Source organism: Choloepus didactylus, chromosome 27 (genome assembly GCF_015220235.1).
Source record: "Choloepus didactylus isolate mChoDid1 chromosome 27, mChoDid1.pri, whole genome shotgun sequence".
NCBI classification, from domain to species: domain Eukaryota; kingdom Metazoa; phylum Chordata; class Mammalia; order Pilosa; family Megalonychidae; genus Choloepus; species Choloepus didactylus.
In genome coordinates, this window is record NC_051333.1 from 3512087 (window position 1) to 3538888 (window position 26802).

Genomic DNA, 26802 nt, shown 5'->3' on the forward strand with positions numbered 1-26802 from the left:
AGCCTAGCCCGGCTCCTGCAAGGACAGGAGTCTTGATCACATGTCAGGTTCCGTTATGAATTGAATTGTGCCTCCAGAATATAGGTTCAATCCTAATCTCCGGGCCCATGAATTTTATCCCATCTGGAAACAGGATCTTTGAAGATGTTATTAGTTAACATGAGGCCAAACCGGATTAGGGTGGGTCTTAATCCAATATGGCTGGCATCCTGACAAGGGGAAGAACTTTGGATGGAGAAGCTGGTGGGAGAATGAAAGAAGACGGCCATGTGTTGGAGGTGGAGACTGAGCTATGTCTCAGGTTGGTGGCGAACCACCACCAGAACCCTATGGGTTTCAGAGGGAGCAAAGCTAACACCTTGATGTTGGACTTCTTGCCTCTTCAACTGTGAAACAACAAATTTCCATTGTTTTAAGCCACTAGGTTTGTGGTACTTTGTTTCAGCAGCCCTAGGAATCTAAGACAGTTTCTGTCTCCCACCAGAGAGAGCCTCAGACCCTGAGGTGACCCCTAACCCTGGAAGGTGACTTCCTCCTGGGGCCACCATGAGGGTGGGTTAAGATGATATGCTGGGCTCGGCCATGGAATCTGCTAGAAGAACAGAAACAATAGAAGTTAAAACGGAATCTCCGTTATCACCACCAAACTCTTTGTTTGGACCTGATCCTGGGGGAGAGGTCTAAGGGGAATGGGAAGGTCACTTCAAGAAAGCTCTGAGATGTAGAAATGGATAGAGCTCTTGTTGTCTTAACATAGTGGACAATCATACTGAGAATCTGTTAGAAGACAGAGGAAAAATAATTATAGAGACAAAGCAAACCAAATAGACAGAAAAATGGCAAATATTAATTTCAGGGGAAGAAAACTGAATAAAGGAAGCAAGTTATATTATCCAAGAAGTTTCAGCTGTGAATAGTATCTGCGTGGGTATAGTAATGCAAATATTGAATATTGATATATAGATGTGGATATTGATATGAGGAGGAAAAGCAGTAAGCACAGCAGCATAAAAGAACCAAATCCTCATCTTTCATGCTAAGAAGTCAACAGTTAACATATAAGCTCACTATTCACATGGTGACACATTTTTTCAGAAACCTACTTGTATGGAAAGGCCCCAAGAACCAGTTGAAAGTGCACATCATTTAAGCAGAGGACGAAGAAAGAAACAATGGTAGGGGTGGTTAACAGTTGCATTTTATAAACATCCTTTTGGTGCTACTGGAAAATTAAAAAAATAGGTACATGTATATTTTTTGAAATAAAATGAAATTAAAAAGGCAGAAGATGCTTTTTTTTTGGGTGGAGATTTGCTATGACAGAATTAAGGACAGAAAGTCTCAAATTTGTTTCCCTCAGGGGACACAGCTTATTGAAGGGGAGAGTTCTGAAATATGTATTTGCTTTACATAATGCACTGTCCTGTAGTTAAAAAAATAGCATTTTCTCTCTTAAATATCCCATTAGTAGCCCAAAGAAAAACGTATGTAGTCCAGAATGGAGCCACAAAGCTCTGTTTGCAAGATGGCTGACACTCAGTTAGTCACAATAGCAAACAAACAAGAAGTTAAAGAGCAAGGAAGCTGAGACTTACCTTGACCAATAGCTTTCCACAGTAATTCAGCCATGTAAGCTGGGATTCTATCTCCAAAAACGAAGGAAAGGAGCCCAAGAAGAAGGTTGAGGCGTTTCAAGAACAGGAGCAGGAGGGAGCTGTGGGGTCTGAGCTGTGCTCAAGTAGCACATCCGGCACCACGTGTGCGTCAGGGCCGAGGAGGGGCGGGAGGGAGGAAGCAGTCTCTGCACCACGTCCTGGATTCTGACATTGCCCCCTGACTTTCCTTGCACAGTGGTGGCCCTGAGCTCACTCAGGCTGAGGGAGAGCCGTGGGCGTCACGCGTCCACCCTGCTCTGCCTTGGTGGGTCCTGGGTGGGGAGGGGCTGGAGGAGGCTGGAGTTCTGGACCAGAGAGGGAGGGGTGGGTTCACCACGGAAGCTGGTTTTGGGGCCTGGGCCTTGTCTGGGTTTGGGATTCGTGTGAACGGCCATCACTCCGAGGATCCTGGCAGAGGGGGGTGAGCTCTCCCGGAAGCTCCCTTCCTGGGTGCAGCGGGGAAGTGGGGGAAGCGTGGCTCAGCTACCGGGAGGCACGAGGACGAGCTGGAAGGTGAGCTCAGAGGTACAGGGAGGTTGTCAGTATCTGGCTCTTGTAACCTCTGATTGTTCTTCCCCTCTGGGAACACTTCCCAAGCCCACCATCCAAGGCTAATCCTGGCCCTGTGATCCCCCGGGTGCTAAGGTGGCTCTCCATTGTAGTACCAGTGAATGGGCAGGGAAGGTGGAATGGTGGGAGGAAGGATTTTGCATCCACTTCTTCAAAGAACCCAAAGTGAACACTTAACTCTTGGTCACCAACATGACCAGAGCCAAAGCAGGCAAGGGCTGATGCCGCTGTGATCCCGGGGATGCATTTGCATTTTCTGAGATCCGTGACCCACTGGAGCTGGTGTCCACAGGTTAGGGGGTGCAAGGGAACAGCTGTGTCCATACCTGCTGTGCCGGTTTGAATGTATTGTGTCCCCCAAATGCCATTATCTTTGTGGTCTTGTGGGGCAGACGTTTTGGTGCTGGTTGGATTTGCTTGGAGTGTGCCCCACCCAGCTGTGGGTGATGACTCTGATGAGATGTTCCCATGGAGGGGTGGCCCCACCCATTCGGGGGTGGGCCTTGATCAGTGGAGCCATATAAATGAGCTGACTCAAAGAGAGGGAACTGAGTGCAGCTGTGAGTGATGTTTTGAAGAGGAGCAAGCTTGCTAGAGAGGAACGTCCTGGGAGAAAGCCATTTTGAGGCCGGAGCTTTGGAGCAGACGCCAGCTGCCTTCCTAGCTAGCAGATGTTTTCCGGACACCATTGGCCATCCTCTGGTGAAGGTACCCGATTGCTGAGGTGTTACCTTGGATGCTTTGTGGCCTTAAGACTGTAACTGTGTAGTGAAATAAACCCCCATTCTATAAAAGCCTATCCATCTCTGGTGTTTTGCATTCTGCAACATTAGCAAACTAGAACAGATTTTGGTACCGAGAGTGGGGTGCTTTTGCTGCTGTGTTTGCAAATACCAAACATGTTGGAACGGCTTTTCAAATGGATAAGGGGAAGATTCTGGAAGAATTGTGAGGAGCTTGATAGAAAAGGCCAAAACTGCTTTAAAGAGACTGTTTATGGAAATATGGAGTCTAAAGATACTTCTGATGAGGACTTGAGCAGAAATGATGACTGTGTTGTTGCAAACTGGAAGAAAGGCGATCCTTGTTTTAAAGTAGCAGAGAATTTGGCAAAATTGAGTCCTGGTGTCAGATGGAAGGAAGAATTTGAAAGCGACAACCTGGAATACTTAGCTGAGGAGATCTCCAGACTACGTGTGGAGGATGTAACCTGGCTTCTCCTTGCAGCTTATAGTAAAATGCGAGCACAGAGAGATAAACTTAGAACTGAACTCTTGGGTTTAAAGAAACCAGAAGCTGATCGCTTGGAAAATTACAGGCTTCCAGGGGGTGGAATCCCAGAAGCTACAGCCCAACATGAGGATGTAACCAAACACGGAACCCAGCCATCATTTCAGTACAAGCCAAGATTGGAGATGGAATTATCCAGAAAGGATTTGTGGAAAGTCCTATTGTCTAAAGGCTTTGACCCCTGTGTGCTTCATGCAAAGCCAACAGAATTTTTGCGAGATCTTTATAGACAGAACCATTGCCGGTCTGGACTGGAGGAGACAGACAAAGGAAAAAATTAAAGGAAAAATCTCTTCAAAGACAGAGCCATGGAGGTTGAGGTCTGGAGTCACGAGGTCTCTGGCTGGGAGAGCGGAGCAGCCCACATGCATGGAAAGGGTGAGTTTGCCCTGGAGGTTGAGGGCGGGCTTTCCGCCTCGATGCTCTGGAAGAGTTTTGCCATCTAAGGTCCCAAAGAGGGCGGAGCACATTCCCAGGGAATTGGGGAGAGCCTGGCTGCCACCACACTGTTCTGAAGGGGTGGAGCGTGTGCCCCAGAGATGGAAGGGAATCCGGGAGCTGCCCCGATGTTTGAGGAGGGTGGGGCCGAGAAGGTGGTCTCCCCAGTGTGTGGATATATTGGAGCACTCACCCCAGTGTTTGGAGAGTAAAGGGCTGCCACAAAGGCCCTTAGGAAGGGTTAGGCTCCCGCTCTCTCAAGCCCCAAGGATGCAACGTTGTTCTGTTAATGACTCTCAGACTTTGAAATCTAATGGACTTTGTCCTGCGGGTTTTAGGAACTGTTTTGCTCCTGTTAACCCTGTTTTCCTTACTGTTTCTCCTTATGGAAATGGAAATGTTTATCCTATGAATGTCTCTCCTTTGTATATTGGGAGCACATAACTTGTTCTAAGTTCACAGATCCACAGCTAAAGGAAAATTATGCCTTAGGACTGGCCATGCCTGTAATTGATTTTGATGGGATCTTGTACTTAACTTTTGTTACTGAAATGATTTAAGTTTTTGTGATATTGTGATGGAGTGAATGTATTTTGTATTTGGAAAGATAATGTCATTTTGGGGTCCAGGGGGTGGAATGTGCCGGTTTGAATGTATTGTGTCCCCCAAATGCCATTATCTTTGTAGTTTTGTGGGGCAGACGTTTTGGTGCTGGTTGGATTTGCTTGGAATGTGCCCCATCCAGCTGTGGGCGATGATTCTGATGAGATGTTCCCATGGAGGCGTGGCCCCGCCCATTCAGGGTGGGCCTTGATCAGTGGAGCTATATAAATGAGCTGACTCAGAGAGAGGGAACTGAGTGCAGCTGGGAGTGATGTTTTGAAGAGGAGCAAGCTTGCTAGAGAGGAATGTCCTGGGAGAAAGCCGTTTTGAGGCCAGAGCTTTGGAGCAGACGCTGGCTGCCTTCCCAGCTAACAGAGGTTTTCTGGACGCCATTGGCCATCCTCTGGTGAAGGTACCCGATTGCTGAGGTGTTACCTTGGACGCTTTGTGGCCTTAAGACTGTAACTGTGTAGTGAAATAAACCCCCTTTCTATAAAAGCCTATCCATCTCTGGTGTTTTGCATTCTGCAGCATTAGCAAACTAGAACACCTGCCCTCCTCCAGACACACACAGATTCACACAGCTCACGTGAACACGTGTGCCCATGTCTCAGCTTGAGTTGGAACACTGCTTGCATGTCAGAGGGTGGCCCGTGGGTGTGCCTGGAACACAGGTGGAAACGCACACCTTGGGGAAAGGTGGTGAATCCATTTGTGAGCATGCATTTGCATTTTACAGGCCACTGGAATGTCAATCGTTATTAAAAGTAAGAGACAATCAGGCTTGGAGATAAACTAGTCATGAATAAGGTTTGCAGTGCACATGATTTTTGTGCAAATGCCTTAACAAACAGATTGTTTTTCCATTCAGCAATGGTGGACAGTCGGGTTGTTCTCACCTTTTGGCTATTGTGGGTTTCCTTTTGGGGTGATGAAAATGTTCTGGAACTGGTGGGTGGTGATGGTTGCACAATGTTGGGAATGTACTTGATGCCAATGAATTGTATACTTTAAAATGGTTAACCTTATGTTGTGAATTTCACCTCAATTAAAAAATGTAACTATCCTAAATTTCTATCGACCATGCTGTCCCAATTCTCCACTTCCTCTGCGCAGAGCTGTCTACAGCACCATGATACAGTCTGAGTCAGGGGAAACAGTGGGTGTAGATGGGTTTGGTGGTACAGATAGGACCAAATCCTACAAATTCTGGGGTGTTTTCCTAGTGTATTGGTTTCCTAGGGATGGTTTAAAACAACAGACAGTTACCATGCAAAATCAGGTGTCGGCAGGGTTGGTTCCTTCTGGAGGCTCTGAGTGAGAGTCTGCTCCGTGCCCCCTCCTGGCTTCTGGGGATCACTGGCGATCCTCGGCATTCCTTGGCTTGCAGACACTTCACTCCAATACCTGCCTCCACTGTCACAAGGCCTTCTTCTCTGTGTCTTCACATGCCTTCTTGTAACGACACCTGTCATTGGATTTAGGGCTCACCCTAATCCAGGATGACCTTATCTTAACTAATTTCACATGCAAAGTCTCTATGAATTCTGGGGGTGGGGGCACTGGTCAACCCCATGCACCCAGGATTTCAGTTGAGTGTTTGGGACTGGAGTTTAGATTTCTCCTTCTGTGAACCTGGATCCAGCCACATAGTTTGAGAGGGGCCAAGAGGGCACTCTAATCCTAAGGCTTGCTTTTTCCCACCCAGATTCCATGCTCAAGTACACCCTTTCAGTCTTGTCCCGCCATGTGATGGCCCCTCCGAGTGCAGAGAGCATCTCAGAGCTCCAGGTTTTCTCGGATGGAGGTGGGGGACCTGTCTGTCAAGGAGGAGAATCCACCAAGAACCAGATTTATTTCCTCCTGGGTGATGTAAGTGCCAGGGATGGTGGGAACTTTGGCTCTGTTTGTGAGGTGAGCCCAACAAGGCCGTGCTGCTCCTGGGACAGAAAAGGAGGCCACCCTTGATTTCTCGGTGTGGTCTCACTTGGCTCCGGGGTGAGGACCCCACCCAGAGAAGGGGATGCATCCATCCAGCAGGTTTTGATCTCAGGAAACAGAGAAATCACAGTCACTTCTGTGTTCTGGAAATTCTCTGAATCTCTGCCATCCGTGACGCCACTCATGGAACACTCTTCCCACTACTCTGCTTGCTCCTTCTCAACGTCCTTTCTGTACCAGATTTGGCCTTTATGTCCACACTGTGTGTTCTAGTTTGCTAATGCTGCAGAATGCAGAACACCAGAGATGGATAGGCTTTTATAAAACGGGGGTTTATTTCACTACACAGTTACAGTCTTAAGGCCGCAAAGCGTCCAAGGTAACACATCAGCAATCGGGTACCCTCACCGGAGGATGGCCAATGGCATTCGGAAAACCTCTGCTAGCTAGGAAGGCAGCTGGTGTCTGTTCCAAAGCTCTGGCCTCAAAACGACTTTCTCCCAGGACGTTCCTCTCTAGCAAGCTTGCTCCTCTTCAAAACATCACTCACAGCTGCACTCAGTTCCCTCTCTCTGAGTCAGCTCATTTATATGGCTTCACTGATCAAGGCCCACCCTGAATGGGCGGGGCCACGCCTCCGTGGGAACATCTCATCAGAATCATCACCCACAGCTGGGTGGGGCACATTCCAAGCAAATCTAACCAGCACCCAAACGTCTGCCCCACAAGACCACAAAGATAATGGCATTTGGGGGACACAATACATTCAAACCGGCACACTGTGCTTACCCTAGTTGTATGTCTAGCTGAGGTTTAGCAATATTAAATGCCAGCCTGATGTTGGCCCACGGAATGCCTTTGTGAAGGCTCAAAAAAAAAAGCCACCCATTCCTCTGGACCCTTTACTGCCCTCTGATAGAAAAATTGATAATGAACATAGAAATGGTCTATGATTGTGAGTATAAATGGCACCCCCTGGAGTTATCACACCACCTGTACAATGCAGTGTGTGTCGGAGGTCAAGCAGACATTTAATAAGTGTTTGATGAATGAATAAATGATGAATCAATCTGAAAAAATACAACTTTCCTCAGCAGGCCGAGGGAAGGCATCAGGAGCTGCACTATTTGATTCACACCCCCTCCTCCATCTTCCAAGCCTGCTGCAGAGGGTCTTCAGGCTCTGCTTGCCTCTTGCCACGTGGCCTTCTCTCTGGTCTGTAATCAGATCTCCCTCTGCCCTCCTCCTGTAAGGACCCTTGAGGTCAAACTTATGGGGCCAAATCAGAGAATACAGGATGACACCCTCTTCTAAAGATGCTTTATCACATTTGCAAAGACTCTGTGGCAACCCGTGGCCCGAGCAAAACAGGCCTGCAGATCTCTGGTATGCAGCAGTCTGCATGACCTAGGCAGCTAAATGTTTAACCTATTGTGTTTCTAAGCCAGTAAAGAGAAAAAGGGTAAAATTGACCTTAAAGTGTAACTTTATGGAAGCAGGCAGGAAGTGAGAGGCTCTTGGTCTCACAAAAAGAGCAAAATGTAATTGTTCAAGTGTTATTCTAGTCCTTCCTGCACCACCCCCCAGGTCAGAGTGACCTGTTCCTGCATCTGTGCTCCCCCCACCCTTAGGAAGGCCTTTGTCTTAAACCCTTATAAAAGGCTGTGTGCCCTTTTTGCATCACTGGGTCATCTTCCCTGCGAACGCGATGCCTGCCCAGCCTGAGAGCCGTCATGATCTCTCCATGACTTCTCACCCTGTAAGTAAGCCCTGATGAAAGTTCATGTATCGGAAAATGCTCGTGGTCTTCTTTGGCGTCTGGACTGGCGTGGCCCTCGTGGGCTGCGACAGGCTCTTTTTCTATATAAAGTTAAGGTTCACTGATTCCAGGGATTAGGTCCTGGATCCTTGGGGTCAGTTTTCAGCCTGCAGACATGCAGCAGCCTCTAAGCTGTGTTCACATTTCGTATCTACCCCACTGGGTTGTTGGAAGAGTCAGTTGAGCGTGTGTGTGTGTGTGTAAGAGCAAGCATTGTGGTCACTGACTTGGATACAAATTAGTGCTAAAGACAATGTTGTGAAAATAATGGCACTGAATTGTATACACAGAGAGTTAAAATGGGAAGTTTTTAAAAATCAGTAATTCTTACCGGCACTGTTCTAAGGATTTTGGGATTCTGTTGTCACATGGAAATATCGTGGCCACATGGAGAAGGGCTAGGAAAACCATGAAGTTGTATATTTTTTTGGTCAAGTTGGAATCGTTAAAAACTTAAGCCAAACATTGACTTACAGATGTGTGCTTCATTGAAGCACCTCAGAGTCCAAAATATTACAGGATTGGTGGGAGAAAAACTCGGACAGCCTCTGCTCTTCAGGCAGGTGAAGAAATACCAGAACTGGGCTGAGATGGGATGGGCAAAGATAAATCAATGTGATCAGACTCTTCTGCACCTCTTTTAACCGAAGTACTCCAAAAATAAGGTTTCTTTTGAGTTGTCAGAACCCATTGAGATACAGTTTCACTCCTGAATGCTTTCACCGTTCTCTCTCTTTATAGATCTGTGATACAGAAGTTTCCCGTCTAACAGGGCTGAGTGACTTGTGTTTTTTATGAGCCAGAGGCAGAACCACGGCTCAGACAACACTCAGCCACCCTAACATGTTCACACTGAAAAGGGGAGTCGACGTTATGGGGAAGGGGCTGCATCTGGTTGTTCTTGAAGAGGCTATTGCCTCTGGGTTTGGGGACTTATCTGGCTTAGGAACACTCTGGAGGATTTAAGTTTCTGAAAAATAAACTTAGTGAAACTTTAATCGAGTCTCAGGGACCAGGGTGTTCTTTAGGATTTTCGGGACTATGGTTGATTTGGGCTTGTCCTACTCTGGCCATCCCTGAAGATGGAGAAAGTGAATAAACCAGGAAGGGATAGCAACAGACAAGATAGGATTTAACAAAGAATTACAAATACTGAACTCTTAAAATTTTTATTTTTTTTTAGTTAAAAAGGCTAGAAGGAAATAACCAAAACGTAGAACTGCAACCCATAACATTCTTTGAAATTTCTTCTATTGTACTTGGAAAGTTACCACCTTTCTGTATATATGCTATATTTCATAATAAGGAAATAACTGAAACTATGGTGCTTAACTCATAACATTCTTGGAAATTTTTATATGACTACTTGTTAAATCACACTTTGAAAGGTAGTAACTTTCTGTAGATATGCTATATTTCACAATAAGGAAATACTGAAACTGTAGAACTTTAGCCCATAACATTCTTTGAAATTACCTTTATAACTACTTGTTAAATCATGCTTTGAAAGTTCACTTCTGTATATGTTATATTTCACAAGAAGAAAAAAAAGAAAAAAAGATTATGTAGCTCAGCAACTAACTCATGACTGAGGGGACCCACGAAATTCGCCGTCACCGTGAAGACCGTAGCTCAGTGGGAGAACGACTCCGGGAGAGTCAGAAGAGGAAGTCCCGGGAGGAAGGCCTGCGTTCCCGGGGATCTGGGTTTCCACCGTCGATGCGCAGTTGTGGGTTGCTCTCTCTCATCTCCGTCAGCACTCTCTGGGTCTCGGTATCAGATTCGTCTATCTTCAACCTGGGGTACAAATAAATAAAATTAAGTTTCTTATCTCCGTTGTTGGAGGAGATTCATTTCAGACTCCAAGAACCTCATGTTTTAGGGCTTCACAGAGCAGGGGCCACCTTTGATGGTGCTGCACCACCAAGTAGAGCTCCGTACTGATTTGATAGGGGAATAAAGATAACAGGTTAACACCGTGATGGTTTGAGGTTACTATGAGTACGTGACATTGGCTGCTTGGATGGTTATCCTACTATATTTTGAGTGAAAAATGAAATTTTGCATCTACCAATACCAGATAGTTGTTAAGGCACACCTAGTTCATAATGCCCTTTTACAGCTTCTACTCAGGCGGACCCAGGCGTATCAGCTAAATAGATGAGACACATACACTTGAACCAAGCCAGTCCACCTACCACCATTTATCCGACTTGAGCTGACAGCAACCTCAGTTCTAGGGTTTACCTTGTGGTAGCCACATTCAACTGTGAATATGGAGAGATGGGGTTGGGGGAGAGGAAAAGAATAATTACAGCAAAATATGCATTAAAAACAAGAGACCAAGGCGATTAGCAGCCATGTGTCTTGGTAGTACCGTAGACCTTGTTAGCACATTTACTAGTTTTTTTGTTGCTCGAGATTCACCCACGCAACCTTAGGCTTGAGATATCTTGACGGCAACCAAAACAACTGTGACCGAAATAAGGGCCAAATAGCTTCAAGACATCTTAAACATGATCCTCCAGGGTCACCTTAATTGTGTCTATTCATGATGGTCATGGTCAGTGGGAAGGGAGAAAGAAGCAGCAGTTCTCGCAGGTGGATCTACGTTCAGTCAAAAGCCCTGGAGGAACTGGAAACCGAGCACGATGACCACGTCAGAAGACTTAAGTGAGTTGTCCTAAGAATGAGGTATGAGGTTAGGGTTCTTCAGTTGCAAGGAAGAGAAAATGACCATAGTTTTAATTTAAAGGGCTTGCTAGAAGGATTATGGGGGTAGCTGACAGAATTAAAGGGTTAAATACTGAGTTTAGAAAGGGCAAGGCCCGGGCATCTCTGCATTTCTAGGTACCACGAGACTCAAAGACCCAGGGAAGACTATCTGACAGCTGGTCTAAGGAAACAGCCCACGGCCGTCTTTGTGATGGGAGTACACGGTGATCGAAACTCACCAATAAAGTGGGCGAGCTTACTTACAACAAAGGTGATAGAAAAAAAATAGAAAACCCAAAACCTCTAGTGTCCAAGTTTCTTGACTAGCAAGGTAACTTAGTGTCTGAGATTCGTGTTAAATAAATGTACTATGTTTCTTCTATATGATGGTGATTATTTTAATTCATTGATAATGTGTATCATCTGAGAATTTTTAGAAGACATAAACAGATAAAATGTGATATATCCATATAATGGATTATTCAACTGTAAAAGGCATGGAAGTTCTGATATATGCTACAACACGGATGAATCTTGAAGACATCATGCTGAGTGAAATAAGCCATTCACAGAAGAATAAGTACTTTATGATTTCACTCATGAAATATCTAGAATAAGCAAATTCAGAGACAGAAAGTAGACTGAGGATCACCAGGGGCTGTGTCCAATGGGGGAAGGGGAGTTTTTGATGAATGGGTACAGTTTGTTTGGGGTGATAAGTTTTGTTAATGGAAGGAGGTGATGGTAGCACAACATTTGAATACAGTTAGTGCCACTGCATTGTATACTTAATGGTTAGGCAAGTTATGTTCTATTTGTTACCACAGTAAAAATAAAGAAGTCTTCCCCTCCCCCAAAGACGCATGGTTCTTTGTAGCCATGGTAACAAGGAAACAACTCAAGGACAACTTGCTCCAGTGAGCATGTAGATGAGAGCCAGTGACAGCTTCACATCCTGAGAACTCGGTTCTAAGCTTGATGTCGATCTGCCAGGCCTCTGAACACAGAACAAGAACAAACTCTTACCTCCAAAACACTATGAGGTCAGCAATTTGATTTTCTTACCACCATAGCTCTCCCTCACTTAATACGCCATCAATCCAGCTTCTTGGTTTTAGATCGCATGTTGGTCCTAGTCTTTGACTCATCTTACCCACCAAAAAACAGAGGGAATTGATGGGAGAATTATCCGATGCCCAAAATCAGTGGATGAAGGTGGAATGTTAGTGACAGGTGCTGTTGGATTGAATGGTGCCCCCCACGAAAGACATGCTCAAGTCTTAACCCACATTCCTGCGGGACCTCCCCAGCTCATCCTGGACCCTTCCACAATGCATCAAAGAAAGGGCCACACCTGATTTGGGGACTGACAGACCCACATCTTAACCTCTATTCCTGTGGGTGTGAACCCATTTGCAAATGGGACTGTTGGAAGATGTTATCAGTTAAGGTGTGGCCAAACTGGATCAGGGTGGGTTTTTAATTCACATGCCTGGAGGACTTGCAAAGAAAGGAAATTTGGAAACAGAAGCCAGAAGGCCACAGGACAAGCCAAGACCAGGACACCTCCAGGGATGGAAGCCAGCGGTGCCAGAATGCTGCAGATCCTGGAGAAAGCGTGGCCCTTGCCGACACCTTGGCCTGGGACCTTTAGCTTCTCAAACCATGAGCCAATAGGTTCTGGTTGTTTAAGCCACACACTGTGTGGTGTGTATCACAGCAGCCTGGGAATTATGAAAGATGCCCAGTGCCGAATTCCTGTGATGTGTACTCCCCAGAGCCTATTACGGAGGGAGCGCCTGGGGACCAGGAGATCATACCTGAGGGTGCGGAGGGGGCAAGCTGGAAGCCTCAAGGCCTCGCACAGCATCTTCAGTCCACTGTGCCCCAAGGTGTTCTGACCCAGATCCAGACTGATCAGGCTCCTGTTGGTGCTGAGAGCTGAGGAGAGTTCAGCGCAACTGAAGGGATTGAGGGAACATCCACACAGCCTGTAGGGAAAGCAAATTAATTCATTTGTTCAGCAAATGCTTGATAGCGTTCTATATTCCAGGCATGCTCTTGGGTGCTGGAGAATCCAACAGTGACCAACAGAAGCCTCTGTCCTCAGAGCTTGTTCTAGTAAAGGAAACAGTAGCACGTGTAGCATTCTAGGTAGAAGGAAGGGGTGAAAGGTAAGGGGTAAAGGAAATTAGTAGGGCCTGCTAGTTATGATGGTTGAAGGAGACCTGAGAGGGTGAAGGGAATGAACCCTTGAGAGGTCTGGAGTGAGAACTCGCCAGGTAGAGAAACAGCCCATGCAAAGGCGGTGAGGTGCTGCAGGATTCACATGAAACAGACTATGGAGGCAGCCAGCTTTGAGAGAGTGAGCCAGGGAGGGTGGTAAGAGATGAGGTCATGGGTAAGACGGGCCAGATCAAACAAGGCCCCTTGGGCTACTGCAGCTTTAGGATTTTACTTGGAGAGGGGGAACTGCGGAGGGCTTTGTGCAGAGAGAGGTGACATGAATTGACTCACATCTCAGAAGTTATTCTTGGTTGAGAAATGGTAGAGGAACAAGGCAGGCAGGGCCACAGATTCATTTATAGTCCACACAACAATGCAGGTGTTACCAATGGAGGGGAAATGAGGAGAATCCAGATAGACAGGGCTTTGAAATGGATTTGCCTTGAGGTTTGAAAGGAAGAGGCAATAAAGATGACGTCAAGTAATTATTATTCTTGTTATTTTTGTGTGTGTGCTAATGAAGGTGTCAGGGATTGATTTAGGTGATGAATGTACAACTATGTAATGGTACTGTAAACAATCGAAAGTACAATTTGTTTTGTATGACTGCATGGTATGTGAATATATCTCAATAAAATGATGATTAAAAAAAAAAAAAAAAGATGACGTCAAGAATTTTGTTCTAAGATTTTTTTTTTTTGAGATGCAGCATGTGCAGTTTTAGGTGGGGAAATGATCAACTCAGTTTTGGACAAGCATGTTTGCTATGCCCATCACAAACATGGATGCTGGATGAGTGCAGGACAGAGGAGAAAGCTTTCTTCCATTTGGAGCAGGTGAAAGGGCAGAAGACAGATAAACAGAAGATGGTAAAAATTCTCAAGGGGTGTGTGTGTATTATATATGAGAAAAGGGAATGGGTCATGTGTTCAAGTTTGCTCCAGAATCTAGAATAGAATAAATCTTTCACATGCTTAGCACAGTGCCCAGCACAGAGCATGTAACCTGAGTACATATTTCAATGTCGTAGCCACCTTTTGAGACAGACGCAAATAACCCTATTTCCTGGAATGTATAATGAGATTATACCCCTAGGAAGTAGCAGCTGACTGGATAGAGGGTAGCTCTCCTCCCCATGCCAGTAGAGCTTACTGCTTTCCTGAGAACAGGTACATACTATGAGTTGTAGGAACCAGTGGTTCCCTACCTGTGACTGAGTAGTTACCTACTCCATCCTCAACACCTTTAGTGCACTGCAAGTTGTGATCACTCAGCGAGCTTTAAAAATACTGATGCCTGGTCTTACCTCCGGAGATTCTCATTTGATTGGTCTGAGATTTTCAACTACTATGCAGTTTTGGTTGAGAACTACAATTCCACTACACTCTCTTATACTGCACAAGCTGTGGAACGAACCATCCTGACAGTCCTTTGCAGGTAGCTGATTGATGATCACTAACTCACACGGATTTGTAACACAGAACAGAGTCAGAGGCTAACTTCCTGCTCACAGAGACAGAGCTTTCTGGTGCAGTATCTAATCCTTACTTCGCTGAGTGTTGCAGTTTGGGGAGCAGCACCAGCTTATTGATGGTTGTGTTCTTGAGGCATTACAGCTTTAAAATTTTTCACTAGTAGCCTTTTGATAACCAGACTAGAACCTATTTCTTAAGTCATCCCAATGGGTTAAGGACACTCAACTGGCTGTTCTAATTCTTTCTGAATTACAGTTGGAAAGATCTGCTGTACTGAGATGTCATTTTAGATAGAGATTCCAGTTCAAGAAAGTAACTTACCATAGACATTTCAGGTTACATAGAGGGTCCTTCAAAGCCTTACACAGAGACTTGAGTCCAGTAATTCCAATATGATTCAGCCCCAGATCCAAGTGAGTTAGACTTGACTTTTGTTGGAGAAACTTTGAGAGATGGTTACATCCAACTTCCGTTACGCTGCAGCACCACAGCCTAGAGGTTATCCACGTGGAAAAAAAATCTGTTAGTTCTTCCTGGCTTGATGCTCCAACTCCAAAACCTTCCAGCCTCAAGCCAAGAACTTTAAACAGGTTTAGAACTGGAGACATGGAAATAAAATCATGAGGCGGTGTGGTACAGGATATCGCCCCCACCCGAAGGTGCCCAGGTCCTGATCCTCAGAACGTGTGACTGTTACTCTAAATGGCAAAAGGGATTTTGCAGATGACCGAGTTGAGCATATTGAGGAGGAAATTATCCTGGGTTATCTGGTTGGGCCCAATGTCATCACAAGGGCCCTTAGAGAAGACAGAAGGAGACGTGACGATGGCAGCACAGGTCAGAACGGGATCAGAAGATGCTCCATTGCTGTCTTTGAAGATGGAGGAAAGGGCCATGAGCCAAGGAACGAAGGTGGTCTCTAGAAGCTCTGCTCGAGCTTCCAGAAGGAATGCAGCCATGCTGACACCTTGATTTTCACCCAGTGAGACCCGTTTTTAACTTCTGACCTCCTTAACCATAAGATAGTCAATTTGTGTTAAGTCACTACATTATGGTAATTTTTTTTATGGCAGCAGTAGGTAACTGCTGAGGAGGTTTATGTTATTCCTACCCTAATTATGGGATAGAGGATTTTAAGTGTGCCTGCTATCTTCCATTCAGAGACGTGACCATTTATCCCAGCTCCCAAATACAATTGATGGGAAGATGGAGGTTCGGCTCTGATCCAGACAAACCCAGGACTGGATACTAGACATCAGTGATCCAAATTCTCCTGCCTTGTAATGGAGTCCTGCTAATAAAATTAAGTTCAGAAAACGTATGATGCCTGGAGATGTCAATGGCTGGGGTGGTGGGCAGAATAACAGCCCCACAAAGATGCCCACGTCCTAATCCCCATAGCCTGTGCCACCTTCTGGGACCAAAGGGACTCTGAAGATGTCATTAGGGCTAAGGATCTTGAGGTGGGGGAGATTATCTGGTATTATCCTGGAGGGTCCAACATAATGTAATTACCCAGTCCTTGAAAGCGGGGGGCCATTCCCAGCCGGAGAGGGGCAACAAAGGCTTAACCAGCTTTTGATAGCTTTGAAAAAAACAGAGGAAGGGGGTCATGAGCTAAGGAGCGCTGCAAACTTTAGAAGCTGGAAACCAGCCTCAGTTTACAGCCAGCAAGCAGTAGGGACCTTGGTCCTCTAATACAGGGAGCTGGATTCTGCCAACAGCTGGACTGAACAAGGTAAAGGACTCCTGGCTCCATTTCTTTGTCTCCAGAAACCGACCCCTCGGTTTTAGCCTGGTGAGACCGATGTTGGTTTTCTGACCTATACAACTGTAGGATAAATTGGTGTTAAGTCATTAAATTAGTGGAAATTTATTACTACAGCAATAGAAAATTAACACAACTGCTTTTTAGTTTTAACAAACTAAGTGATAGTATAGGTTTTGGTTTCCACAAAAGCCTCTTGCAATGTGGCCAGAACCCAGGGATGAGGGTCACGTGACACATCTAGGGGAGTGGGCCCACAGGCAGCCCAGGCCACCGGGTCGGAGGGGACGCGAGGCACAGACAACTGGCTGGTGGGCAACCTACATATAAAGGGACATGAACATCACCCTCCCCTGCGCGGCTTGGTAACGTTTAAGTTTACAGAAACTCACTCGATGCTGGGATAATAGAGGATGGCCCACAAAAGGACTTGATCTAATTTTCCGAGAGTCATACCTTCTAAAGAGATGCAAACTTGGTGAGATTTACTGAATAAGACTCAGTTTTCTCACCTGAAACCAGGGGAGAAAAGTACATCTCTTAACTGTGAGGATTAAATGAAATAATCTTTGGCAAGACCTTAGCGTGATACCTGGCACACGTTAGGTGCTTAAAGTGTCAACCATCATTATTCTGATTTTGTTTGGATGCCCTGGGTGGCAGAATAACTCAAGTTTAATTTGTATATGTGGTTAGCAGGTGATATTCCCTTTAGAAGTTATTATTTTAATTTGGGGGACTTTAACAGGGGGTGGGAAATCTTTTCCCTCTACCTATTTCCTACTGTAAACTAAATACTCTAAATTTTAAGTAGGCAAATATTTTCCAGACACCGGATGCATTAAGGTATATCTTAGATTAAAACTAGTTTCCAGGAATAACAGTTACAAGGTTAACTTTTGGGAGGTGATTTTACAGGTGACAAGAGCCCAGAAGTATCAACACTAAATAGAATCTGAGTAGAAATAAGGAGTGCAGTGCCATCTTTTTGTTATTATTGTCTTAACTATGATTTTAGTATTAACAAGAGGATTATGTTAAGCTTGCTGCCAAATAACTCCATTTACTCGCAACTTTAGATAGCTTACGTGACAGAGGCAAGAATGCAGGTTAAGAACCAGATCTGGAAACCAGCTACACTCCGCACATCCTTAGAGAGTTTTAGCATTGTTCCTTTAAATTTTGTCTATCTTCTCACTCCCCAGGTCTCCTGAGATTGAGCTACTTACCCACCTCATAACTTGGGGTATTTAGAGGAAGCAAGTGGATCTGGGTGTGTGTGCAAGCGTGTGTATATGCATACACTTGTGTGCTTCTGTACACACACTCAGGCAGCCAGCACGGACTTACACCAGGTTCTGGAGCTTGCAGTCGGGGTAACCCAAGCCCTCACACAGAATTTTCACCCCTCCATCCCCGAGGTCATTCCTGGCCAAGCACAGGTGTGTCAGCCGCTGGTTGACAATCAGAGCAGCAGCGAGATCCTTGCAGCAGGCTTGTGTGAGATGACAGTCTTCCAACCTGCAGGAGATCACACAAAGGGAAAGGCGGTGAGAGCACTTGCAAAGTCCAGAACTCTTTGCTGTCCCCAAATGCTAGAGTCCTCAGCTACCACCCTTGTTAGTGTCCCTCCTTCTCGAGTGCTAGTGAACACAGGCACAAAGGAACAGCAAGAAATGGGCAGATGCACGAGCCATCTGCCTGGTACCAGACACATGCACAGAAAGCACATCTTCATATGAGCTGGAGTTTCCATGTGGGGGGCCTAGTGCACTGCCAAGGCCCAGTGTCACCACTGCCCTTCTCTGTACAGCCCCCGACCTAAAATGGAGACGCCCCATGGGAAGAGAGATGAGACTTACGACAGCCGCTGCAGGGAGCTCTCTGGGTGGATCAGGGTTGTACACAGCAACTTCACGCCCTCATCCAAGAGCTTGCTGGACGTGAGGTTCAGGCATGTCAGGGAGTGGTTGGTTTTGAGGGTCAAGGAGAAATCTGCCCATTGCCGAGTGGTGGCTGAACACGAGTCCAGCCTGCAGGAGACATGGGAACAAGCCATTCTTATGGGAGGACACAGGTGCCATGTCAGCTGTTTATGTTTCCTTGAAGTTTGTCTCCTTGGCTTTCATCTCATTCTACTCCAATCTGTACAGAACTCGGGCCTGAAATACTGGAGATCTGATTGCCTTCGATTCTTCAAATATCCTCATGGCCACTTATCAACATCCAGCCTCATCTCCCAAGAGGAAATGTATATCTTTAATACAATCACATTCAAAATTTCACCAATATAGCCTGATATGTTTCTCAAATGCCATTTTCCATCGCAAGCACATTCTCTGCCTGAGTCCATCCTAACCCCAACTAGATTTTAGTGCACTTCTATGGAAAAAAAATGCTCAATAACCACACAAAAAAATGTTCAGCCTAAGTCATTAAGTATATTCAAATTAAAACATGCAATTTGATACCTAGGAAGTCAGGTTGTGAGTTTGAGTATTACAAGAAAACAGAATTAGAAACTATACCTGTTGATGGGAATATCAATTTTGAATGGCTATTTTGGAAAATATTCAGAAAGTCAGTTAATCTAGTATATTGGACTCTACAGTCTAGCTCTTCTTACAGATATTCACAAGGTGTAAAGGGTGCGCTACAGGTTATTATAGGACTTTGGGGCAATATTGTTTGAGTCATGTTTGTGTCTTACTAAGTACAAGAACTTCACAAGTCAGGCAATTAAAGGAGATACCTCAGCACAGTATGTGAATAGGTTGAGTGTTTGTCACGTAGGTAAAACTGGAGCACTTAAAGTTAGTACCTTTCTTCCTAATTCCCTTTCCTAATAAGTACTCTATTATCTATTATTATATCTATTATCTTAATAAGTACCTATAATAATAGGTACCTTTTAACAGTTCAGTAGCATTCACAGGATGCTAGTTAGTAGCACAGGGCTTGGAAATTAGAAATGAGCTGGAATCCTTGCTCTGATATTTATTATGATCTTTGAGCTGTTTTCTCACACTCAGGATGGGTTTTGAAAATTGAATGAAGCATGGGATGTGAGTTGCTTTACATAGGGTCAGGCACAAATGCACCAGAAATCAATAATATTAGCTATCATTGAATGCACTAGGAAAGTGAACTGAGCCTGGGTGGCGGTGTGGACCTCCTCAAACCAGCGAGCTACCAGGAACCAGGACACTTGAGGCACCTAAGGGTCACAGAGTGGTAAGTCAAGGTCAATGTTTGCTCTGAATCCAAGTTAGAAAAACTGCAGCCTGAGATATCACGTCCCTAGGCTAGAGGATGACACAAAAAGCTGGCTGGGGGAAAGAGTACTCTGAGGTTGAAACCCCATCCAAGTCCTGTTTCAGATATGTGCCTCTATCATGATGCCATACTCCCCAATTTCAAAACTTATTACAGAGATACTATAATCAAGGCTAATGGAATAGAATTGCAACTCTGAAAATAAACCCATGCATTTATAGCCAATGCAATTCAATGGGGAATCAAATCTTTTTAATAAATGGTGCCAAGACATCCACAAGAAAAAGAATGAAGTTGGACCCCTATCTCACACCATATAGAAAAGAGGACCCGTATGACTTCTAGGTGTAAGTCACATGGCTTCCCTTTTTCTCGCTCACTCAGCAGCATTGGCAGCTCAAGCACCTTGCTTTGGGGTCTACCTTAGACACTGCAGGTGACACTTGGGGTGTTTCAGGGTCTCGCACAGCAGCTGCAGCATATCGCTCTGGGTGCAGCCTTCCAGGATCAGGTGAGTCAGGGTCTTCTTAGCAACAAAGGCCAGACAGAAGTCTCGATAAGCATCGGCAGGGGAAACATTTTTAATCCTAGGGAAAATAAAAGATTTCCACGTTGGGGTTAATCCCTCCATTGCATGTGGGCACATGCAAACATGCTACAATATTTTTCAGATTTAGAAACTATTAAAAGCTTGTTCCAACAGTTGTCTCAGCATTTTGCCAAAGGGAAATAATGAACCATGTTTCTCTTTGAAAGAGCTTTGCTCTAAGGCATTTTGACAAAGGGAAAAATTGATGAAATATTTTCCTTAAAATTTGAAAACAGACATTCAACACATGTTACAGGAATTCATAAGGAAGTCTCCGGCACTGAGGTTTAGAACCCCACTGCTAATGAAGTAGGGTGACAAGAGACCTATCACACTGGGGAAAGGAAATCCCCAAAGATATTTGCAGCTTGCCTAGGTCTTGGCTTAATTGAGTCTTTTATTGGGAAAAAAAGCAGTAACTTAGCTAATTAAATTGTGTTTATTCTGTTTTCAAATCACCTTAAAGGCTTTTTACAGCCTACAGTTTATACAAACTATATTAAGTCCCAGGAAGAAGTTACTTCAAATTTTAGGTATTTATGTTTCTCTGTGGAGAGGGCACATGGCAGGGAACAGGGGAGATATTGGGATCTTTGAACTGCCAGCATGTGTTGAACTGAATTCTGCCAGCCACCGTGTGAACTTGAAAGAGGACCAAGCCTCAGACGAGACCCCACCCCTGGCCAACAGCTTGATAACTTGGTGAGAGACCCTGAAGCAGAGGACTCTAAAGCTAAGCTGTGCCCAGACTCCTGACCCAATGCTATGAGATAAACACGTATTGTTCTAAGCCACTAGGTTTGGGGAAATTTGTTACACAGCAGTAGCTGATGAATACACCAATGGTACACTTCTGACCTTTGTCATTTTCAGGCAGACCCGTGGCCTTAGGTCAAGTGATAATCTTTCCAATACCCAGTTCTCAGTTATGCCCCTCAGCGTCAATCTCCACCTCTTCCTCATGCAGACCTATAGCTGCAGAACAGCCTAAAACTGCCCCCAGTGTCCTCATGTCATGGCAGATTGTAAATTGTCACCTACCCAAGGAAGATATTAGGTCTTATTTATTCTAGTGAATGGCCATACAAATAATGTTATCTAAATATCTAGCATTTTATCAGTGATAACTAGGTACAGGCATGGTTCTGCACATTCATCCTGTATTATAAGCACTACAATTTATTAAGCTTGGGATCTGGACTCCAGCCCAGGTCCAAGTATTCGATACTAAGCAAGTTACTTAAATGTCTTATGTTCCTTTTTTACACATGAGAAACTGATGCTACAGAGCCCACATTTACCCACTATTACCAACGTAGTCACATAGCATCCTACAGCTGCTGTAAAAAATTAAACAAGCTTTTTAGTTTAAATCATAGAAATCCATTCTCACAGTTCTAGGGGCTAGAAATCTAAAATAACGGTGTCAGCAGGGCCATGCTCCCTTTGGAGGGTTTAGGGAAGAATCCTTCTTCCAGCATCTGATGGTTAATGACAGTCCTTAGCACACATGGCTTGTAGCTGCCTCACTTCAGTCTCTCCCACCAACTTCACTTGGCCATTTTCTCTGCGTGTGCGCCCAAAATACCAGTCATCAGATAAAGGGCCCCCGCTAATCCAAGACAACCTCATCTTAACTCGAGTATATCCACAAAGACAGTGTATTTCCTATTAAGGTCACACAAATACCAGGTTGACACGAATTTTGGTGGGCACTACCCAACCCAGTTTATCCATCTAAAATTCTCTGCATGCCATTTGGTCTATCCATTTCTAAGACTTAACCTAATCAAATATGCCCAGAGTAGACTTGGAGAACATACAAACTCTTTGCTAAACTTCATAAAAAGTGACTCAATGTAATTCAGTCTTCCCAGTAGACAAACTTGAGGTAGGATCCACTTTGTTTCCTTTCGTTCCGAGTACCTGTTGAAGCCTGTCTAGGCACTCACATGTTGCTCCTGTGTTATACAGGCAAGAAGCTTGGTCATGCCTAGGGTTTCCCCATCCCAGGATAACTTCTACTTACACCACTCTCCGGAGATTACAGGTGCCACGGGTGATCTGAGCACAAAGTATCCTCACCGAGGAGTCACTGAGGAAGCTGTGACTTACTTCCAGAAAGCTCAGGTTCTCGTTTGAGCTAAACACAGAGCAGAGATCCATCCAGATACAAAGACAGTGATGATCATTTTGGGACCTGTGAGAAAGACAGTGAAGATCACTACTGAAAGGTGTGTCAGGGAAATTGTAGCAAGTATGGGTACGGAAGGGAAAATATTTGAAATGGTGGCAGTGTTTATGGATGCCTGATGGCCCAGACCTCACAGTAAAACAAGGGCTGCTTCCAAAGTCCCCTTTCCAAGCCATGGCACCATCCCTTCCACTCTGAATGGTCAGCAGGCAGGAAGCCCAGCAAGAAGGAGACTTCTGATCCCCGGCTACAGAGAATAGGAGTGACCCTGAACTTTCCTTAATGGCATGTGACACGACATTGGAGATGTGAGAACCAGGAGGGTAAAAACGCGTTCTTACCTCTCAACCTGAGAATGTAATTCCGATGCAGAATCATTTTCCAGAAATATCCCCTTTCCCACCTGCAGTGAGATATTCTGTAAATTTTGACAGAGCTTGAGGCAGAACGAAGAATACATCATTTCAAATGTGTTTGTCAAGTGAACGGACATTTCCTTAAAGTGGCCCACGACGTCCTTCACAAATTCTCGTTCCTGGGATTCATAGAGACAGTAAAATAGTTCCTTTGTGCCCATCATTGACGAGAAGGGCTTATTCTCATCGGACTTTGCTTTGCATTTCAGCAATTCCTGTTTGACCTCCATTGACATCTGACAGTTGAAAGTTGTCTCCAGCTCCTTGACTCTCTCTTCATTCAAGAGGCCAAACAAGAAATATCCCACTTGGGTCAGGCTGGGGTTCTTTAATCTTTCTTCCTTGGAGAGCAGTTTCTCCACATCCCCAATATCCCTCTTGCAGCTCTCCCCATCTTCTTCCTCCTCGCTCTCCAGAACATAGAACATGGCAGCAAGAAACTGCTGGACACTGAGGTGGATGAAGCAGTAGCAGCCCTCACAGTCTTTGTCCCTCTGAAGGATATCCTTGCCCAGGAAGGGACCGAGATCACGCTCCCCCACCCCAAGCCTCCTGAGGTCTTCTCTGTCAAACACTGATGCCTGTGTCCAAATGCCCTGTGCAGCCAGGAGGCACAGAGCCTTCACTGGGGCTTGGAGGTACCGACGGGGGCAGGGGGCAGGTGCAGGTGTGAACCGGCTGCAGAGGAAACGCAGGTACAGCGACGTGGTGGTCTGGCAGGTCGGGGTGGGGTCCTCCCCCCTCTCCATCTGCAGTTTCAGACAAGAGCAGATGATCCAGCACACCAGGGGAGCTGAGCTCATGCTGAACAAGGCTGCGTTGCTCCTCATCATGTTGAACGCTCGCAGGGCCTGATCCTCGTCTTTGAAGTGTTGCAAGAAATACTCTTTCCTGTCTGACTCTAAGAACCCCTCGATCTCTACGATGAACGGCTGTTCAACCAGGAGCCGGAGATCTCTCAGAGCCCAGGGCCGCGTAGTGATCAGTAGCGTTGCATTGTGGAATATTTTCCTCTTTAGCAAACTACCCAAGAGGACGGGCACCGGTTTCTGTTTCTTCCAGTCGCCACATATATCATGAATAAGTGCCCCAGCAGGGAATCTCAGCTCATCAAAGCCATCAATGATGAACAGGATTTTCTGTGGCTGGGCTAGGATCTCTGGAATAGCATCTTGCAGTTCAGGCCAATCCTTGGCAATCAGCTCAGCAAAAGTGCACGTCCCCATACGGTTGAGTTCTTTGCAGCAGAGATAGAAGGCATATCTGAATGTCTGGTTGAGCGTGTCCTCTGTCCAGTCCAGCATCAACTTCTTGGCCAGTGTGGTTTTCCCGACACCAGCAGATCCCTGCAGCACCACCGTGTGTGGCATTGGCTCTTTAGGCGTTTTGAGATTAAGGAACGGTATGAACTTTTGGCTCCTCTGGATGACGTTGTAGTGGAAATTGTCACTGTCTTCTGGCCAAAATTTATTCTTCCAGAGGGAAGAAACAGTCTCCATCATATTTCTTTCTCCCTCCTTTTTGCCTGTAATGATATACAATAGAAGTAGGGATACAAATAAGTGTACTTAGCTGACATATTCACCAATTAAAGTAGGAGTGAGGAGTCACCAAGAAGAGGGGATTTCCCTTGCAAACTTTCAAACTCCAAGCTTATGCCCATAGGATAGTATTTACCAACCTGGCTTTTCTACCTCCAAGTCTTCTCCCAGCTTTGGGTCATCTGTTGTTTCCACCTGTGCACACTCTAAAACAAAACAAACAAACAAACAAACAAAAAACAACCAAGGTGGATGTGAGCTTCATCCACATTATTTATATTTCTTAGGTCAGACATTATGGATAAAGCAAGCTTCTAATATCCTTGAGCCTATTTTATTTGTACTACGGTAAGAGACATAAGATTTACCACTTGAATATTTATAAAACCAGGCAATGGGCTGAATTTTAGCCCATGGTCTATAGTCCACACATTATAGAAGCTCAAATGTTTGATGGTAAGTCATTGATTAAAACGGTACCAGCCTGATGGAAGGGGATAAAAAAAACAAAACAAAACAAAACAAAACTTTGTGTAGACCAGTGGTTCTCACCTGAAGGCAGTTGGTGCCCCCCACGCCTGCCCAGGGGTGACATTTGGCAGTGCCTGGAGACATTTTTGGTTGACACAACTGTGGAGGAGGGGTACTGCTGCTGGTGGGTATGACCACGGATGCTGAACACCAGACAATCACAGGACAACACCCCACAACAAGGAATTATCCAGTCTAAAATGGCAATATGGGCCAAGTTTGAGAAACCCTGATATAGACCACCTAACAGAGTCAGCTCGACTTAGCTACTTCCATTAGTAGTTATCTGTACTTTATCCTGTGAAATAAGGGGGTCAGCCCCACCTAGGCATCTGAAATTCCCACATGAGACAGAACTTCAATATAATATTCTCTCAGGCTTCTAGGAGGCCGAATTCTCTCATAAAGCCTCCTGGTTTAAGAAAAACCATCCTTCATGAGGTACGATAGATACTATAACCAATGGAGGGAAGTGGTATAAAGAGAATGCAGAAACATCTGGTTAGGTCAGTAAATTACAAAGAGAAGCTTTACAAGTTTAATCTAATGAACTTACGTGCCATGGTCATTTGCTGGAAGACTCTGTCATGAAACCATATACCTGAATACAGACTTCATTTTTTAATTTAGATAACTTCAATATCACACAGAATAACAAAGGAATCAATATAATTTGTTTTCCTATACATAGAGGCTGGGAGTTCCTAGATTTTAAAGACTCTGAAATCCTAAATTCATCACCAATAAGATAACTTGAAATTAAAAATTCCCAGTCAACATCTAACCAATTAAGTCAGAATCTATGCACACACCACAGAAGCAGTGTTTTTAGAGTTCTCTGTGTACTTTCATCAGCAGCCCAGTTTGAGATCTCTGGAACAGGGATTGGCAAACTATGGCTTGTAGGCCATATCCCGTCTACTGCCTGCTTGGGTAAATCATGTTTTACTAGAACACAGCCATGCACACTTATTTGCTATCATCTATGGCTGCTTTCACCCTAGAACAGCAGAGGGGAGTAGTTGTGTCAGAGACTGCATGGCCCGCAAAGCCTAAAATATTTAGATATTGCCCTTTACAGGACAGGTTTGCTAACTCCTGCTCAGATGAAAATGATGACTTGAGGAACTTTTAATGTGATAGAATTGGGTGAATTTATTCTACAGGGGAAAGGAACTGGTAAAAGAGGTAGCCAATGAGGTCATGAGGACACACAAAATGCTAGCACAGGTGGTAAACCAGCCGATAGCCTGAGAGGGCACCGGGAGAGGAAAGGTCAGGGAAGGTAGCAAGTAGAAGACGGAAATAGATGGAACAAGGTCTCTTCTCACCGCCAGCCGGTGTGCACATCTACCACTTGTATTCGGGGCAACCCTTATAAGTTGTGATGCTGTTCCTGATGTTTCTAAAACCCTGGGGACTTAACTCTTTTCTGCAAATGCCCAGCATACACCGAGTCCTACTTACCTGGGACTTGAGTCTTTCCTGGCTTAGACGATTCTGTGAGGTTCATCTTCTCCAAGATGTTCATTATCACAATCGTCCAAGAGTTTGGGGAACGGTTGATCAGAACCTCTGCCAGGAGCTTGCAGTGGCCGTTTCCACCTCAGACTATGGGGTCTGCTATAGCTCACCTTTCAGGGGAAGGGCTCAGGAGAGACTTGAGCTTCTTAATTCAGCGTTGAGCTGCTCCAGAAGGGTTTGCAAGTGAAACTCTTACTATGGAGAAGTCATTTTCCCAAGTGTGAGACGTTA

The 26802-nt window shown here is 45.1% G+C and overlaps 1 protein-coding gene across 1 annotated transcript; it reads right to left on the minus strand.

Moving 5' to 3' along the window:
• Positions 1-9974: 9974 nt before the first annotated feature.
• On the minus strand, positions 9975-26578 carry LOC119521850 (NACHT, LRR and PYD domains-containing protein 2-like). Its single transcript, XM_037820522.1, has 9 exons — positions 26515-26578; positions 22901-24500; positions 22395-22565; positions 20199-20363; positions 18363-18533; positions 17851-18021; positions 15054-15224; positions 12852-13022; positions 9975-10113 (listed from the first exon to the last, which is right to left on the minus strand). Exons 1-9 carry the CDS (start codon positions 26576-26578, stop codon positions 9975-9977), a joined length of 2823 nt encoding a protein of 940 aa, XP_037676450.1.
• Between the last annotated feature and the right edge of the window lie 224 nt (positions 26579-26802).